Source organism: Dermacentor albipictus, chromosome 2, assembly GCF_038994185.2.
Source record: "Dermacentor albipictus isolate Rhodes 1998 colony chromosome 2, USDA_Dalb.pri_finalv2, whole genome shotgun sequence".
Classification (NCBI taxonomy): Eukaryota; Metazoa; Arthropoda; class Arachnida; order Ixodida; family Ixodidae; genus Dermacentor; species Dermacentor albipictus.
The window spans coordinates 155,451,628-155,471,132 of NC_091822.1; the positions used below are offsets into that span (position 1 = coordinate 155,451,628).

At 50.6% G+C, this 19,505-nt stretch overlaps 1 protein-coding gene across 1 annotated transcript; it reads right to left on the reverse strand.

Annotated features, from left to right (window-relative positions):
* Positions 1 to 1,217: 1,217 nt before the first annotated feature.
* On the reverse strand, positions 1,218 to 19,220 carry LOC135915531 (uncharacterized). Its single transcript, XM_065448646.1, has 13 exons — positions 19,105 to 19,220; positions 16,890 to 17,135; positions 15,264 to 15,702; positions 13,752 to 13,888; positions 12,998 to 13,036; positions 12,621 to 12,641; positions 11,529 to 11,666; positions 9,367 to 9,611; positions 6,812 to 6,906; positions 5,559 to 5,673; positions 3,742 to 3,900; positions 2,162 to 2,281; positions 1,218 to 1,503 (listed from the first exon to the last, which is right to left on the reverse strand). The coding sequence occupies exons 1-13, from the start codon at positions 19,148 to 19,150 to the stop codon at positions 1,357 to 1,359; spliced, it is 1,947 nt and encodes a 648-aa protein (XP_065304718.1). The 5' UTR covers positions 19,151 to 19,220; the 3' UTR covers positions 1,218 to 1,356.
* Between the last annotated feature and the right edge of the window lie 285 nt (positions 19,221 to 19,505).

Here is a 19,505-nt window from a genome sequence, read left to right on the forward strand (position 1 = left end):
TGTTCCAAGACGTCTCACGCTAGTACTTGATTTTTTTTTTTCGATCGAGGTGTCTTTCCTTGCTCGGGCTGACGTCTCGCGAGCAAGAGCTTCTGGCCCTGTGTTGCCAGTGACACAAACATGCCCCGGACACCATACAATGTGATGTTCGTGTCTTAGTCAATCGCCCAAGATGTTAAGGGTGATCCTAGGGATTCTTCCGTGGAGGAAGAGTCGGCAAGCAGACTGCGAGTCCGTGAGGACGTAAGTGGGCCTGTTTGCCCTCCCGTGTGGGTTAAGAGCGAAGTTGCAACTGGAGTGAAGTATACTTCACTCCAGTTCAAATTCCTGGTATCCTGGTTCTGGTATCCTGGTTCCTGGTATCCTGGTAAATCTTGCTCAAGGTATACTTTGAGCAAGATTTACTGCGCCGTGGTATCATGCGGAACGGTGGGTGTCAGCGAGATTGCGCTTTCGTGTGTCTAATGACGTGGCCTTAAGGCCTTGTGATTCACAAACGACATGGGGATATAATTGTTATCATAATTATCTTAACATCTCAAACAACAATTAGGCAGCTACAACCCCAACAAAGGAAAGATTGCTAATCGCATAGATGCGCCACTAATATATTTATAATATTTTTTTATTCTAATTTTGGGCTGCGAAATGTGGGATTTGTTCCTGCACAAGTTCTACCTTTATCCGAAAGTATACAGTATTAGAGTAAGCGTCAGTTTTTATCGACTACCTCAGAAGCGAATTTCGACTCAAGGAGTTCATGCTGTTGTGGTGGACGAAGATAAGAGCTACCGAGCCAGTCTCAATTCTTTACACATACAGTTGGCTAATAGACGCTTCATCAAGCGCGGCAGCGACAAAGCATAAATCCATCGAACAGCTTTGCCGTAATTCCAATTTTTTTTTTAACAGGAGACCACCTTTTCACTGCACGCCCCCCCCCCCCTCCCCTTTCACCCTACTCACTTCACCTATACTTTTACTCGCGGCATTCGTTTAGACCGACTGGTGCCTTGTCCTAACGGTGGCACGTAAAGGGCAGAACAAATCACGATGATGCTGATGATGATTGTTGTTTTTTGATGAGGAGGAGGTGCGAATGACCTTTTGTTTTTTTCAAGCTTCGCGTCGACTTTCAGGAAACGAGCAGAAACAAAATGCCGAGTGTGTGCGTGTATGGGCAGTATACTATAAAAACGTAACAGAATGCGCGAGCGAACATTTTTCTCGTGCTATAATATGCGAAAAAAATCCGAAAATACAAGACATTCCTAAAGGCGGGGAAGGGGGGCGGGGGGACAAAGTCGGCACGCGCATCGTCGAAGAGGCGACGCGGGCGACGGCAGCGGCAGCCCGCTACGTGGTCCCGTTGACGATCAGGCGCTGCAGCCTGCGCAGCACGGGCGCCGGGCCGTTGCCGCAGGACTGCCGGTGGTCGTCCAGCTCGACGTGGTACACGGCCACGCACATGCGCGGACCCTGCCGCTGCCGGGCGAGCAAGGCCTGCACGCGGCAGCGGTTGTGCAATGGTTAGTCGATCTACTGAGGCTCCGTTAAGGACGAAACGCATTCCTTTTTTTTTATATGTTCTTATACACCGAAGGACACGGCAATGGTGACCTATTCCAGCAACGCCGTTTAGCCAGTCGTTTCACGCACGGTCTCGTCCGACTGTGACTCTGCTATGATGCAACCGATAAGTATACAGAGCATTAGTACGTTGCTATCACAACGCTTACCTTTCTAACTGGCCGTGCGTCAGACGAATAAGAGCGAGCCCGAACTGGCGCAGATTAGATTGTGAAAAACATTCTTCACTCAATCTTCGTTAGAGCCCCCCCCCCCCCAAAAAAAGAAGAAATTGAATGAAAAGAAAAAGAAAGTGAAGTAGAGCATCGCCGGCTCATTACCATGCCACCACTTATACACCACTTATGCACCATGTACCACTTCTTATGGTACATTCGATTGGTCGCCTTATAGCGCTCCAGAGCGCTCTCGCAGCGCCGTGCGGAACGCATTCGGCTGGTTCGTTTAGAGCACCGTGCTCTAGCTCGGAGCGCTCACAGGTGCTTTCACCTTTGAGCTGCAGGGAGCGCGAACGTGGTCTGACAAGATCTGAATCACGTGGCGACTCCGAACGCCTGCCGAGCGCAGTTACCTTGCGCGTCAGGGACCAGTCGTCGTCGAACGCGACCCAGGTGTGCTTCGTGTGCTCCATGGCGTAGAACGACAGCGTGCGGAGGTCCTCGAAGCGCCGCACGGAGAAGCGCTCGCACACCTGCGCGGAGACAAAGTTCGTCGTTCGCTCTAGAACGACGTCACTTGCGGCTGCGAAGATCTCGAAAGTGCAACCAGCGTTAATATGCATGAGACCAGAGGGAGGAGAGTTGTACGAAGCGAGGTACAACGGAAGGCTTATCGAGGAAATCATGTCACACATGCGTGTCAGAAGAACTCCCGGTAGATAACAAGCGCTACAACACCCTCAATAATATTGATACCCGCCACCGCCTTGTAACATATCGCCCTAGAGATATAGTTTGGCTGTGTAGACATGCACGGAAAGCTGGATTATGACAAAAAAACTCCTAGCGACCTTCGCCGATGGACCATTTGCTGTTCTTGACAGACTGCAGAAGTCCAGTGGCGAAGCCAAAAATCTGATTTCCGGGGGAAGAAGGAGGGGGGGGGGAGGGGGAGGGCTGGGCAGGTCTCGTACTAACACAAAATACGAAGGGGGAAAGGGGACACCTGTCCGATGTGTCCCCCCCCCCCTAGACTACGCCACTGCAAAAGTCATCTATATGATGACTCCTAGCGGCCTTCGCCGATGGGCCATTTGCTGTTCTTGACATACTCGCAGAAGGTTAGTGGCGAAGCCAAAAATCTTATTTCCTAGAGAATGGGGGAGGGGGGGAGGGCTGGACAGGTCTCGTACTAACACAAAATACGAAGGGGGAAAGGGGACACCTGTCCGATGTGTCCCCCCCCCCCCCCGCCCTAGACTATGCCACTGCAAAAGTCATCTATATTATCGCTCGTCTCACGACAAGTGGTAGAGGATTTGTCAAAACCCAAGTGGTGTATGTCGCCCGCTTGAAGCCGTTCACTTCACGACATACCAATTAGCTCATCCGGTGGACTTCCGTCTGCGACGGGAGGAACGTCGCAATCTATGAGTGAGGAAGACGACGACTGGTGGCCGCGCTGCAGTGCACTAGGCAATGTATTTGTACACAGTAGAATACTGTAGCACACTGTACTACAGTGTTCTAGTACACTGTAGCCGCGCGGGAAGTATAATACAAGACGTCAGCATCAACTACTTGGCTTACTCCTCTAGAGCTCGACTTCGCGACCGAAATAGTAAGCGTCTCTCGTGCTAGTAACGAAAATACCAGTCATCTACACTCAGGCACGTATCACTGCATATGACACGGATGTGCAGTCTTCTATCGGTGTCGTTGCCCCCTCTTGGCGCTCTGTGCGTTCAGTATTAACGGAAACCAACTCGCCCGACTTGCTGCACCACTGCGATCGAGGCTGCCGACAAGGTCGATGACCCCTTACCTCGATGGGGGCGAAATGCGAAAACACCCGTGTGCTTAGATTTAGGTGCACGTTAAAGAACCCCAGGTGGTCAAAATTTCCGGAGTCCTCCACTACGGCGTGCCTCATAATCAGAAAGTGGTTTTGGCACGTAAAACCCCAAATATTATTATTATTATTACCCCTTACCTCGGAGAGGGAGATCTCCTGCGGCCCTGTCTGGGCGTCGTCTCCGAAGCTGAGCCCCAGGTGGTAGCGGAAGAGGAGGCCGCCCAGCGCGAAGCTCAGGCACCACTCCTGGCCGTCCACTGGCTTGCGCAGCAGGGAGATCTTGTCCAGCTCCTGTTGCTGCGTTTTAGTGGAACGCGATACCTCAGTCTTTGAGAGCTGCGTGCGTACCAGCGACCAAACCTTCGTATCGAGTCTTATTTTCCCGCTGTTCGCCTCGAGAACGGAGTATATACCAACTTTACCGGCAAACCGTCTTTCTGAAGCATAAGCAAGTGCAGCAAACCGCAACGCTATATGCGAAGGCGTCATCGCTTTTGAGCACCTTTACTGATGCGGTACTTGTAGCGTGCGAAAACATTTCGCTCTGGCACGTGACAAGACGCAGAGAGGAAAGGACAAAGCGCTGTCCGTGCTTTTTGCAGTCATTTTTTTTTGGCCTGTTGTTCTCTTCGCGAAACCACGTTTGGGCAAAGGACTCACGCGGCTGTATATTTTTTTACTTGCAGGAAAGTGTGGGACAATGTTTGGGCTTAATAGACCCGCGCGTAGCATTCTGTGATGGACCACTCTCACATAAAGGGCACTGGAAGTATATACAGGGGTAATTTTCCTCTCAGTACTACTGCCGGTATTGCTTTATTAAGGGAACACAAAATAAAAGCACTATACGCTGATACAGTATACCACGAAAACTGTAATTTCGTTAATTAGACAGTAATTCGTTGATTATTAGGAGATAAAATAAATGGTCAAACTTTCGCCTTTATAACTTGGCGCCAAAATCCCAGCGCTGGTACGTCAGTGTGACGTCACGAATTCGAAGGTGTGCCTGTGCGTATGTGTGTGCGTGCGTGTGTGTGTTCGAGCCGTTCTCGAGTCGGCCAAAGTTATAAAACTTGTTATGTTCTGTCTCCCGCTCTTTTAAACCACAATGTAGTTAATCACCTATTCAAAGAATGTACTATGGGCCCGAGGAGACGCCTTCAATATTTATGACGTCACAGTGGATAGCGCGCGAAGACGGCGTCGCCACCTGTTCTGTTATTGAATTTTTTTCTGACTTACCAAAAAGCCTCTTCCCATTGCAAAACTAGTTCCTTTTGTATTGTGCAATGGTTAATTTACTAATAAATCAAATAATTTTTGCTATTGTGTCCCTTAATAGCTTTTCTCACTACGATGAATTTATCATAACATGCGACAAAACGAAGATGTTCGCATTTATTTAAAGCATGTTGTGAAACGAGTACTTTTTAAGGCGAAAACCTTAGATCTCTATTTCAAGGTCGAGTTGTGAGGTACAGAAAATATCATGTGACCGAAGGAAGACCACAAGCGAACCAAAGCATGTCCAGTCGTGTATAAGAGATGATTATGATTAGCAAAGTTAATTAAGGAACGATGAAAGATTGGATTAAGGTCTATTAAAGTGTATTAAGGTGGATTAAGGTCCATTAAGATGGATGAAGTAGGATTAAGCTGGCCTAGGGTGAATTAAAGTGGGTTAAGGGGTGCTAAGGAGGATTAAGGTGTGCTAAGGAGGATTAAGATGAATTAGGGTTAATTTAGGTGGATTATGGTCTATTAAGGTGGATGAAGTAGGATTATGGTGAATTAAAATGGGCTAAGGGAGATTAGAGTGGATTAAGAAGGACTAAGGTTGATTGAGGTGAATTACAGCAGGCTTTCAAAGGATTTTGCGTTCGCCTCTCTTAGGCGGCAGTCAAAGCCACCTGTGACTTTCTTTTTCCGCAGCCAGAGTGACCGCTCCCTACCAGAAATAGTTCTGCCATGTCAGCGCCGATGTAGCGCCGGTACGGGTTGGGCGCCCGCAGCACCCTGGTGCTCAGCTCGTGGTTCTCGGTGCGGAACACCACCAGGTCGGGGCAGCTGCGCAAGTCGGACGAGCCGCACACTTAGGCACTCTGTGTTTCAAGCGTGATTTACTCACGGCGCAGTTTGAATCTACACATAGTATGCACGTGACGTCACGTCCGCTGTTATCGTCTTCTTCCGCTACAACAGGCGCGCGCATAGGCCTATAGGTTCCCCAAGATGGCGCCGTCGTAAACCGGAAGTCGCGGAGTATCCTTGAATGACGTACGTGCATACTATGTATACGAGCCGAGCTCTCTCGAGACTAAGCAGACGACGCTCTGTTGGCGTCGTCTCTGCTTCGGGCATAAGGCGCGAACGCAAGAATATACGGAGTCGGTGTGACACCCACAGAGCAGCGCACTGATCCCATTTTCCATCGTAACGTACGAGCAGGCGCGTTCGTATCATCACATACGCAGAAATTCAGAGCAGTCTGTAAAAATCCGCTGCGTCTGCCACCCCCCGCGAAATTGAGGTACAGCATACGAAGACTTATCGGACAGTTGCCCCCCTTCCCATGCTGCGTAACATCTGCGGTTTAATGACTCGCAGCCATGAATGAATGTTATACAGTCGCTACCACGAAAATGAGCGGCGCTGACTAAACACTCCCGTGAACTCTCCCAGACGCGGACGCGCTGGAAGAGAGGATGGTGTTTGGCTTAGCTCGTACGTTGAACATAATGAAGGTTTCGAGCAGAAAACACTGACGTGCACCGATCACGTTGCTACTCACGTGGATCACGTGGGACAAACGGGCAGGTGTCCCAATGACAGGACAGGAGAACAGGCAACGTCTTTGCAAGCAGCGTGTTGCTTTTTATCGACGTCACTTCCATTGCTCCGCTCAGTTTCACGACACGAAGTTTATAGAAAAGAAAAATTCAAGAGAAAAGACGCAGGTCACCTTTTGTTCTGTGTACGCCCCAGTGCTTTCTCTTAGAAACCTGTCTTGATGGAAGGGCTGGCGACCGATAGTGTTGCGTCCGCAAAAGAGCTGCAAGTTCGACTCCATCGAATATTTCACATTGAATGCGCTTGTTCGTCGAGAGCGTACGTATTACTCACTTTTTCTTCCCTGTTTGCATTTCACTTCTAGCTAAAACGGCTCTCGGTAAGCGAATAAGCGCAAGAGCGGGCGTTTACGCACTCGACCAGCTTCTCCATGTTGTTGTTTGTGGCCAACAAGGCGTCGTAGCGGAGCCGCAGGAACATTATAGCGTCCGGGTCGCTCATCTTGAATTCCTAAAGAAAAGGGGAAAAATAAAGGAGAGTGAGAGACGGTGCTTACTAATCACAGATGGTAGGCGGAACTCAGTGCCACTGCAATGCGCATTCATGTATCGGTGCTGCTCGCGTGTTCGGCAGTGCCCGCCTCCCCCCTTTACTCGACTCCACGCGTTCTTCTCTCCCCGTGACTTAATTTTTTTCATTTCGCTTCTGTCTAAGCTGTTTACTATAGTGACCGCACAACGTCTTATATAGTACGTGTGTGAACCCATGAAAAACACCGGGAAGGCGGGAGATGGAAATTCGAGACGACGAGCTAAACAAGTTGAAAGCCGTAGGCAACTCGTTTCGACAAGTGGACTTGCAGTTCTTTCAAGGCAAGTCCCCACTTGACGAAAAAAAGACAAGTCCTCTTGTCGAGACGGTGGCTCTGGCTTTCATCTTGTTCTCGCTTTGCTCATAATACGTATGAGGCACATAAGGACAGCGGCGCAGTAAAATCTCCACAACCGGCCGGTCATCTGTAATGCGAGCTTCGCAGACAGGGTCGCTATAACGTCGTCGTCGTCGTCGCTAAGAAAGAAATTTATAAGGGACATATTTACAAGCTCTACTGGTCTTAACTTTCTTGAAGGCAGCGAGAAAACTAATTGTGTGGTTCGTGTAAATAAAATTTACTGGGTTTTGCGTGCCGAAACAAAGGTACGATTACGAGGTACGCCGTGGTGCGGGCCTCCTGAATAATTTTGGCCACCTGGGGTTCCTTAAAGTGCGCCCAGTGCAAGGTACACGGGCGCTATTTGAATTTCGCCTCCGACAAAACGCGGCCGCCGCGGCAGGGATTCGATCCCGCGCCCTCGGGGTTAGCATCCCGACGCCATAGCCACTATACACCACCACGGTGCATCGGTTGAGTGTAAGTTCCGTATTGTCAGACAGCTTGAGCTTCCTTCACGTAGAGTTGGAGCGGTCTGCGCTTCGTGCAGAAAAAAAAAGGAAGGTGAATCTTTACGACGGCGTACACTACCGCTAATTACGTCAATTTAATCGGCGCGCTTCATTATCAGAAAATCCGCACTATCCACTCTAACGCAGAGATTCGGCTACTTGTAGGTTGATCTCGCTCTGAATATCATCCGTAAGACGAAGAGACTTGGATCGCATGCAACGCGAAGTGAGTGCAACGGCAGGCTCTTTCGCAACGTTAGTCTTAGTGCGGAGAAGCCAGCTTTGAAGGCGCTTTTGAAAGAGCTTCGTCAACACCACCGACATTCCGCAATTATTGTGGCACTGGTACGTAAGCTATAAAGCTTAAATACCAGTTATGAGACAATCTTGACCGCACGATCACGCAGGTGCGCGTTTTCGTGTGCCACGTGTGCCTGCGGGTCAGAGCGTCGTCTGCCCATTCTCGAAGTTATTTAAGGGTTCACGCCCAACTCGGGTCACGTCCGTCCAGGTCAAGTCAGGCCAGTTCAGATACCAGAACACGATTCGTGTGAAACTGGGTATGCACATGAATAAGACAATGGCTTCACAGAAAATTACGTGATCAAACGGTGGTCAAAACAGGGAAGTCACAATAGAACACGCTGATGGGCTTCTTGGTTCATACGTCCAGGTTTAACAAGCGCTCACCTTAGACGGGACAAAAATATTGACAGTCACTTTAGCATACGCCATAGAGGGTGAAGGCGAAAGCCTGCGCGCTCAAGAGACATTCATTATATTACTTGACATTCTCATTCAAATACGTTGTTACTTCTTACTTCTCTTCTCCCATGAAAGGTCATGGGTTCGAGTGCCTCAATTGACGTTACCTTAATTAACTCTGCCTTAATTCACTTCACCCTGATTAACACCAAAGGCCGAGGTTTCGACTCCTACCGAAGGTCGTCGGTTCGAGTGCCTGAATTAACTCTATATTAATTCACTTTCTCTTTTTTTTCATGATGAGTGACGTTAGAGCCAGCTGTGGAAGACGACGACAACAACGAACGCGCTAGCAGTAGGCTCGTAACACCTAGATAGCACAAGGCCTGTTCACTACGCTCGATGACGTCATGCTACCTGGCCCGAAATTTCCATTTCCGAGGCAAGCGTGACGAAAGCGGTGACGTCACGCTGTTGCTGTTGCTTACTCGGGAGCATCCCCATTAGGTTCTATGGCAGTCGGGCGAGGTAGCATGACGTCATGGATGAGAGTGAACAGGCCTTGTGCTATCTAGGTGGTGTTGGACGAGCGCGCGTCTGCACGAGGCGAAGTCACGTGACTTTTCTGTACCGCACGCCGCGTCCTCCAGACTATCGGGGGTACGAGCCACTCAGGGCCTTCGCCTTCACAAAATAAAGGAGGCACTTCCTTCATCTGTCCAGACTAATATATGAGCTCTTGTTAAGCCTGCAGGGATGCCCGAGATCGGACCTAACGTTTCGACACGGGAACTTGTCTTCGACGCGGTGAGGCACACTCGCCTGGCAGGACACTTGCAGCCTGTACAGGATGTCCTCGTTGAGCGCGAGGGAGGGCGACAGGCGCACCTCGATGCCGTGCAAGCTGGCGTTGTTGATCAAGCGCGCCATGCTGCGACCGAAGCGGTGCCAGCGCACGTGGTCCGGCAGCCGCTCCCACAGGGGCGCCAGCGGAACCGAGGCCAGCAGCTGGGGCACCAGCGAACCGGGGCTGCCCAGCTTGCGGAAGGCCTCGAAATTCGCCGCGTCTGCGTCGTCGAAAAGAGGGGCGCATCGGTTAGCGGAGATTGGCGTCCCAAAGCGACACCGCGGCTGTAAATACGCTATAACGGAGGGGCTCCGGATTAATTTTAACCACCTGGACTTCTTTTAGCCTGCACCTGAATCTAAGCACGCGTACAGTACGTGTCGCCGGCATCGAAACGCGCCCGACGCGCTCGGGCATCGAGCTCGTGCTATGCAGAACAGCGCCGCAGCCACTGAGTCACGTGTGAGCGGACGGCTTTAAAGCAGCAGTGACGTCTGTGAAAATTTTGTGTCTGCCTTTTTATTCAATTACATGGACACTCCAGGCACATTTTTGCCGTCGGCGTCACTAGGAGTTTCGTATGTTGTATGTGCAACTGAAGGCGTGCGAAGGGAGCCAACGATCGCGGTTCAATCTTGCGCGTGTAAGGGAGGAAAGCGGGAAGGAAGCGCGCCGTCTTCCGTCGCGCGCTCGGTTCCGGGGGTGGGGAGGGAGGGGGCGGGGTTTTACTGCGTATTCCATGGCTGCGCGTGTCATATCTTGAAGGCGATCTGCGTTGAGGGCAGTTTTTAGGCGCTTCGAAGGCTCATACCTGCGTTTACGCCGCTAAGTTTACGTTGAAGCGATGTACAGCACGAAGGTCACTCAGCTCGCTGCTGCGCAGCAGAGACTAGGTGCGCCGACGACTCATACCTTTGTGCATGCTTCGTTCTCGCCACTCATTCAGTGTTGAAGCGTTGACGCGATAGACAGCCAGAAGGTTATTTCGCTCCATGGTGTGCGGCAGAGTCTAGGTGCGCCGACGACTCACACATTCGCATGCGATGTGTTCTCGCCGCTCAATTCGCGCTTGAAGCGATGGACAGCACGAAGGCCACATCGCTCGCTGCTGCTGCCCCGCTTCCTCACGGCAGCGTTTTGACAGCGAGTATCTGTGGTCATCGAGTGTGATGTGTTCATGTTTGCCTGTGCGCGCTGACACCATGCTCGTTAATTTTGTAAGCGAATGTTTACAAGTTTATGCAGCCAATAAAACTACTATCCGTACTTTGTATGCTGTCTATTACTTTGCTATCGCTATCGATGACTCGCCTTTCGGGCGAAACTGCGACTTCTGTCTTCTTTAGGTCTTGCTAGACTAGACAATACAGTGTAGATAACAACGTCATAATGAGTCAATTCTTCCAGAGCGCTACAAATATTTGATTGCATCAGTTTTTAGTCGACCACGCCAAAACGCGCGCCAAGGGCACCGGGGCTTCGAACTTGGCGAAAGGAGAATATTCACGTCACCGTAACCGGAGGTGATGGCTACGTGGTAGCGCAAACAATTTAAGCACGCGCCAGTCTGTCCGATGCAGTGGTTGGAGGGCGTACAACTACCGAGTCGCCTAAAGCTGACAAACTGACCCTTTCAAGTGTTCGCTTATCTTAGACAGGCAGGGGGATCCTTTCTCCCCCGTTATCCCGTCGAAAGCTGAATCTCATTTAACATTTGACTGCGTGCTTCACCTGTCCCTGACAAGAGTGACCGCGTGCGGCACAGCGAGATAACTTTAAGTGTTGGCAGCCCAGAACGTTCATTCAAGATGGCCACATCAAGCCAACAAAGAGCGAAACCAAGGAAAGCATAGGGGAGGTTATTCGCCACTTTTAATTGAAATGGAGAAATGACAAGCTAAATGATCATGAAAGTAGACGAAAAAAAAACTTGCCGTCGGTTGGAACCGAACCCTTATTTCGTATACACTTCAATTAAAGACTGCAAATAAGTTCTCCTATGCGTTCCTTTGTTTCGTTATCCGCCGGCTTCGTATAGTCTCGATTAACCATAATCGGGCCCGTCGGTTTCCACTCTCCTCGCTCAATTCAAGATGGCCGGCGTATATATTCATCGCCTTCTTCCATGCGCGCGTACCGGCAGGCAGGAGCGTGTACTCGACGCCGTCGCTGAATATGTCCATGTCGCCCGTGTAGATGATGTGCGAGCAGATACCGGACAGCTCCGCCATGCCGGACAGGCGGGACACGCCGCACACCAAGGTCGGGGGAGCGACTGCGTGTCGCGAAACGCTTTTATTCCTCGTCGCAATGTGGCTGAAATCTGAGCGAGGTGGTTAACTCAAATCGTTAAACGCTTAAATATGAAACTGGCGAGCAATAAATGGTAAATATTGTACACTCATAGACATTGCAACTGGCAAATAATGTAGAAATAAACAGACTGGTAAATTATTGTTCGAAGCGTGTTGCCATTGTATTGGCGCCAAATTATTCTCTTCTTTGTTATAATTGCGCGCCAATACTTCGGCGCAAGCGTGTAAGTGCGACGTCACGGACGTCAAAATAATATTTCTCGTGTATTCGCACCGTTTTGGCGGATAAAGAAACCCTGTCAAAATTTGCTACGTGGAGTCTCTGGCTCCTTTAGAATGCAGTGTCGTTCTCCACCGAAAAAGCATTAATTAGGCCCGAATATATGCTTCATCGAAATCTTATGACGTCACGACCAGCTGGTGCGGTGACTTGAAGGCGGCGTCGCCATTGGTCTTTCGGTTTCGGCTTACCAGACCTCCCACCGCAATGTGAGTGGACGTTTTTCGATTGCAGAAACCTAATTCAACGATATATATACAGGTTAGCTTAACGATCCTCCGCAATGCCCTTTTAACAGCGTACAGAAGCGGTGCTGGACGTCAACTTGCTTTAGCTCATATTAATTGCGTGCCTTACACGATTACATTACTTGATTCTTTCAAGCAGGCAGTCATTCTTATTGTGAAGTCAGTGAATGTCCTTCGCCCTTCCTGAGCGGCTCGGATTACGTGTACAGCCTTCTTGGCATTGTTTTATGTCGTTCGTAATGTTGTTGCTGTTATAGCTGTTGTCGTCGTCGCCGCCGCCGTCATTGTTGTTGTTGTTGTTTATCCCAGCCCAGGTAAATTACATGCACGCTTATGCTGAGTCACGCTACTGATCGTATTGCTCTTACGTTGAAGCGTATACTTACAGCTGTCAGCGTTGAGCCTCCCTGAAATCGAGAAAGAGTTTGTCGAGGGAAGAAACGACTTATCGACGATAGTTATTACAAGAAATAAGAAAGCTCGGCGCACTTGGTAAGAGCCGAACTATAGGTTAGTTGGAACGCCTTTTTTTTTCTTTCGCCTTCAGTTTATTAAGTCGACATCCGCTAACACGTCTTGGGACCTAAGTCCGAATCATCTGGCATTTGAGAGATTACGTCTCGCAGTAACAAGCACTTCCTTTTTTCTGTATTGAAAGATTGGTAATGGATGCTATAGTTTGCTTACGGTGCCAGTATAGTTCGCTCTCGCTTATTAGAATTTTCGTAATTGGAATCCATTTGGGAGCAAGGAGAACACTTACCCTGTTGGTTGATTCGATGGAGGTTAACGACTAACTGGCCTGAAAAGAAAGGGGAGGAAATATGTTGTGATGTAGTGAGGACACGGCGCTGCGTGACAAAAAAAAAAATAATGCAGCTCACTGCCATAACTTTAAAGGTTTTCGCTGGCAAGGAGGAGGAGGAGGAGGAGGAAAAATATTTATTTAAAAAAATATAGAAAGGCCAAGCAGGTGTCTTACTGCTTGTGCGGGGGGGGGGGGGGGGAGGCTTAGTCCTGGCAAGTGCTCGGCTGTCCGTCGCAGCGGCTTTCGCGGAGCTATAGTACAGCCAAAACAACAGGGCTTGTTCCACGAACATACTTCACTAAGTACGAAGGCTTTTGAATCCCATCTGGAAGGTATGCGCACTGACGTCTTTCCGGCTTTCATTACGTTATGTAGTTAGTATATAAACGGTGTTAATTTGTGATGTTACCCTCATTTGGCTATCTACAGCCAAGTGTAGCAGTATACTGTGCTAGAAGCAGTAAACATGACAACGTGGAGTCCGGGACGCGACTAGCTACGCTCCCTGAAAGAGATGTGCATTGACGTCATTGCAGCTGCCATTGTATTGTGCAGCTAACTCGGTGAATCAGTACGCGCTATCTCGACCGATCTCCAGCAGCATTGTCGAAGCTGCAAATATAACTGGGGGGAGGAGGGGGGGGGGGTGTCGGTGACGTCACGTGACCGATCGTTCCATCGCACGCCGTGTGGAGGTAAGCGCACTCACTCTTCTGCTTGAACAGGTGCCGCGTGGAGGCGGCCAGTCCGGTGAGCACGACGAGCGTGATGACGAACCCACACAGGATGACCAGCACGTCGGCGACCGACGGTGCCGGAGGCCGTCCGCGACGGCGGGTACGCCGCCTGCGGAAACGGTCAGTTGTCCGTTGACCTGAGCGGACGGTGACCTGAGCCGATAGTGACCTGAGCGGACAGTGACCCGAGTGGACGGTGGCCCTCTTTGTGACAATAACAAGTTGTCCGCGTCCTACAATTGTACTTGCCGGTTTTAAGCCGATAAACGGACCGATCCGCCTGGGCCTCAATCAGTGGTACTTTGCTAGCATGTAAGCACTGTTTCTCGTTTAAAGAAAAAGAATAGAACAAAATGGGAACACGCATGCAACGTGCGTGACAGCAAGTTTTTTTCTTCTTTTTTTTCACTTAGCGTATTAGTGTAGCACTTGGTTTGAACGAACCTCAGTTATTCGCAAATACAGGGACGATCGTGTCCACATTTTACTTGAAGCAGCACGTATGGCGCGGGAACAATGCGCATGCGTCAGCAAGCCATCCGTGGCCCACCGGAAGAACTTAATTTCTTTAGAGCGCAGCTCTTAGGCGCCTGTTCCTGTGTCGGTGTCCTGGGCCTAACCGAGCGAACGAGCACAGCGAAGGATGGAAGAGTGGGCGCGGAGCACAGCGGGGCATGAAAGACGGCAATACGGAAGAGAGCGCGAGAAGGAAAGCGGAGGGGGAGGGGGCATCGGAACCGTGAGGCGGGGTCACTGTAGCGTCCCCGACCGCGTTTGCGCCCTTTCCGTTTGTGCTTCGACGCCGCAGTGCTCGCTGTGCATGTTCGCGGGGTCTCTCTCTCTCTCTCTCTTTCTCTCACTCTCACGCTCTCTCTCTCTCTCTCTTTTTGCTAATAGTAAGGTGCTATAATGTTGCGGTGAATGTTGCGGTGACTATAATGCTGCGGCGAATTATTATGTCTCTAATAGTTTAGCTGTTTTCTGTAGGTGTTTCATGCAAGTTACGCTTGATGTTGCAAACTCGACCCCGTAGCATAGGTTGAAGTCGCTTCAACATTATGTTACTTGTTATGGCACTTTTGCTTATATGCGATCTGCATTCTCTTCGCGTGTAACTGTGCCGATGTACACCCGATGTCCCCATATAGGGGGGCGGAGTGGGGGGTGCTGTGGGATCATCAAGCTGCCGAACCACAGGTTTAATCCGCCGCTTCTGTGCACGTCTGCCTGTAGAAATATAGAAAAGTAAATTGACTCGTAATGCTTTTATTTCGCTGCTGTTCCTCATCCACCCTTACTATACGGTCTACCTCTAAAGGGTGTGGTATACTCCCCGAAGGGCGCACTAGACGCCTCGAATGATGCAATAGACGCCTCAAATGGTGTAATATACGTCCTGAAGGGTGTAATATACGCCTCAAAGGGTTAAAATTTTTTCTACTGTTATTTAGATATGCGACTTCGACATGGCGGCCACCACAGACCTGTGCTTCGCGCTGCCCTTGCCCTTTTCGTGTCCCACGGCCGCTTCGTCGATCAACACGCGCTTGTGGGGGCCGTCGCCGGCGGCCTGGCCCGCCCTCTGGCGGTGGTGACGGTGCCTGTGGTGGCCGTGCTTCCTGGCGTGTGGCCTGCCGCCGACGTTGATGATGCTGCTGCTGCTGCTGCTGCTGCCGCCCGACGACGCGTAGCCCGGCGCCGGAGACGCGGCCAAGGACGCGGACGCCGTTGCGGCCACGGCGGCAACTTCGACCTCGGCCGGCGACTCATCCACCGGAGGCGGAGAAGGCCACGCGGGTCCCGGGCTCGACTCGGCCGGGGACTCGACCGTCGGCGCCGCGGGGGACGACGGTGCCTCCGACGGCGAAGGCTGCTCCGACGCTGGGATCGACTCGGGTCTTTCGTCGGCTCGCAGGTCGTGCGCTGCGTTAGCCAATCGAATTGCGCAGTTGGAGGCAAACCCGCAAAGCCTTTCCTTTGGCAAGACACGTTTGCCACTGGCCCTACATGCCACTTTCGCCGATAAAATTGTCGCGATGCGCCAACAGCAGGAGCTGCCAAAACAGAACGGGTCGCTTTAATCGGGTAAACTGGAATGATTGAGGTAGGACCTCGTCTTCTCTTCTACAGCCGCGCGAGATCTTCGTCTATCTATGCATGCCGCATATATTGTGCGGCGATGTGTGCAATTTCTCGATTGGCTCGCACCTCCTCTCGCGAATACTTCTATGGAATTTTATTGCAAATACGGGCTCTGGGGCCGAATGCGCAAACCGTTTCGTTTGCTGTGGCAACGCTGTCGCAGCTAATAATACGTCCGGCATCATACCCGGCTGCCGTATGCGCCGAACTTACAGACAGTTCTAGCGTGCGAACTTTTCGTGGACGTGCAGGCGCATCCATTTGATTGCAGTCCACCAGATGGCGCCGCAGAATGTATCGCGTTTATAAAGCGGGACGCTCTGCTATACCGCAGGCGCCTTACCCAACGTCATCGTCTTTCGCGGGTCGTAAAAGTTCAGAAATGCGAGAACGCTATGAACATGTCCTGTATGGTTTATCCCAGTGTAGTTGTAACGAACGACGCAACTGTGGCGCCACCTATACTGTGTACCGTAGCGCTCCTCTACAAGCTTCATACTAGGACAAAGATAGGCTCCGGAGCGTGACGTCACAAAGATGAGTCAGCGCTGCCGTCTCATTTCGTCGGACACAACAAAAAGAAGAGGAAGGAAAAAGAAGAAGAAGAAAACCATCGAATTTCTACTGGCGTGAATAGCAGACACGTCCAAGTTTACCGGAATCACTTCCAAAGTGTGAACTGTGTACTTTCTTTTGCTCGTACTATGCTTGTTTGCTTACAGATTTGCAACTCATTTAAATCGCGTTAGCGACAATTCGAACGGCATTGCGTTAGATGGCAGCAGTTATGCCCCGCAGGTCTTCTCTTTGTTTCAGCGAGCGCGCACCTCCTATTACAACGGCTCAGAGGGGTGACGATTGGTGCAGATCAAGTGCAAACGCAGCCCTCGTAATGTGTGTACCGCAGCCTAAAAGGTACTAAATAGGCGCTCTGAAAAGTAAAGTAATCCATCGGTGGGGATTCGTACCGACGAGCGGTGTAACGTCGGCTGCAGGCTTCTCATCGGGCTGCTGCTGCTGCTGCTGCTGCGGCTGCGGTTGCGGCTGCGGCTGCAGGGTGTGCTTGACGGTTTCGCCCGTGTCTGGACTCGTCTCCACGACCTCCGCCGAGTATTCCTGTCCGTCGTGGCGGAAGGGTCCGTCCTTCGCGCTGCGTAGCGCTTCCTCCCGTTCGGCCTCCGACACCACCGCCACCATGTGGCCAACTTCTGCGGCTATCGCGAGAAGATAGCGAGCTCTATAGGCTGGGCGGTAACGTGTGTATATATATATATATATATATATATATATATATATATATATATATATATATATATATATATATATATATATATATATATATACACGTGGGTTAACGTCCGCGGTGCAATTGACAGTCGCAGCATTAATTGCTTCGCGGTTTTGACCCAGTTTTGGTTTAGAGGTCCCAGCTGTGAACCCATCCCCCTAGCGGTAACGATCGGGTGACGTAAGTTACCCGCTACGACATGTGACCGTTACCGCTTGTCGTGGTTTTTAACTCGGGGTGCTTTCCTGGTCATTTGCTAAATTGATCACATCGTTGAAATTTCCTGCCGCTCGTCGCTGGGCGCCAGCACCATTTCCTTGCCGGGTGCATGGTTTCACCGCCAGGCCGCGTCTGCGACACCACACGTTAGTTATAGGGGCACTGCAACATTTTTTTTTTACATTGTTAAGAAAACTTGCGTGATCTGTACGCAATGATCCCATGAAAGTAAAAGTCAAAGGTTACTCCTCTGCAAGGAACAGAGATTGCACAATATCGTATTGCAGATTGCTTGCTCTCTCTCTCTCTCTCCTGCCGCTTTTTAGGTGTCACTCGCTTTTCCAGCCGTTCATAACGTCATAGCCCGTAGATGCCTACCATTGGGCAACTGTTCATGACCACGTGTTACCTGCCAGCACGCTCACGCGCAGGCCTCCGACATTCTAGCAGACGGCATCGCACTTATTTCAGCTTGACGTCAGGCTTGAAGAAAAGGTTTTTGCAGGGCCCCTTGAATATAGTAACTGTGCTCGACGCTTTGTTATATTTACGCCGAATGCATGTTGATCAAGAAGGATTAATTGCACTCTCTGGCAATGTTCTCTGCATACTTCGCTGCTATAGTGCAAACGCGTCGGCAGCTGCGTCATGCCGTATGAAAATATTTTGGCAGTTTCTTCTTTCTACTCCCTACACAGTGGTGATTCTAAAACGTTCCGGTTACCCGCGGTGGTTGCTCAGCGGCTATGGTGTCGGGTTGCTGAGCACGAGGTCGCGGGATCGAATCCCGGCCACGGCGGCCGCATTTCGACGGGGGCGAAATGCGAAAACACCCGTGTACTTAGAGTTAGGTGCACGTTAAAGAACCTCAGGTGGTCGAAATTTCCGGAGTCCTACACTACGGCGTGCCTCATAATCAGAAAGTGGTTTTGGCACGTAAAACCCCATAATTTAAAAACGTTCTGGTTGAACATTTCCCCTCAAGATGCCGCCACCATCGCCATTGTTCCCAAATACGTCATGAGTGAGCCGGTATTGCGTTAATGGTAAATCTCATAGTCAACTGCGACGTGTACAAGATCTGCACAAAATAGAGTTAGGGTATGGAGCCAATAGAGTTAGTGCGACCGAAATAGTTTCCACGTACTTCCCTTCATCTCCGGTTGTACGCTTCTCTATTAAATAACGGGGTATATAAGGAACTGTCACCATAACGGGGTGGTCAGCGGCGACCGTGCCCCTAGTAAGCTTCGGCCACGTATGTAGCGGGGCGGTCGCTAAAGATGGCAATCCAGGCATTCTCTGCGCCCTTCGTGAAAAGGATCGGCATCACCTAACGATTCCTTTCGCTCGATTCTTTTCCTTTGTTATCAGCCGTTCGGCGACCGGCCTATCCTGGCGATGACGTAGGTGGAACGCCGAATCTATAAAAAAAAAATCCTGACGAATATCTAAAACGTGGGAGTCGTAGCTTGTTTCTGGGGTCACAATGACTTCTAGGCGCATGCGCAGCCCGCCAAAAGCGCAGCCTTCGACGTCTGGCTCTGTTATTCACAGGCAACCGTTGGTGGGACGTGTCGATTTGGACACGCCACCTCTGTAAGAACCGACTCGCTGCGTCCTCCCGGCCCATCGTAGCCCGTTAACTTGCCGGGGCCTATGCGGACGTCGCTCACCCATAGCCGCCGATTCCGGGGTCGTGGGGATGCCGTCCTGCTCCATGGCGTACGTTGTCACAAAACCGATCGAGCTCCGCAATGAAGCGGCACGGACACGAAAAAAAAATAAAACAGTGCGTGAGCACGTGAGCGCTCTTCTTTCCTTCTTCAGTTGTCCGGGCCCATGTCCACCACTGTTAGTTGGACGAAACCTTGACTGTGCCCAACGTGCCATAAAAGCACTTTTCAACTTTTTAAGTGAGACTGGTTTAGACGATCGCCTCTAGAAGCTGTGAGATGTGTAGTCAGTGCGAAATGTGTTTGCGCAAAAACTTTTTGTGGCAAGATTACTTTTGGTATGGACAAGATTACTCTTAGTGTATTGCGTCTCCAGTGCGCATCCGCATATTGGACAACGT

Bases quoted from the DNA above. Each gene is read 5' to 3' on its own strand.
- LOC135915531 (XM_065448646.1), bottom strand. From the start codon at position 19,150: ATGGAGCAGGACGGCATCCCCACGACCCCGGAATCGGCGGCTATGG. The intron at 13,037-13,751 runs GTGAGTGCGCTT...CTTTCTTTTCAG, and splicing joins GCACCTGTTCAAGCAGAAGA to GCCAGTTAGTCGTTAACCTC. The intron at 5,674-6,811 runs GTGCGTAAACGC...CGACTTGCGCAG, and splicing joins AACATGGAGAAGCTGGTCGA to CTGCCCCGACCTGGTGGTGT.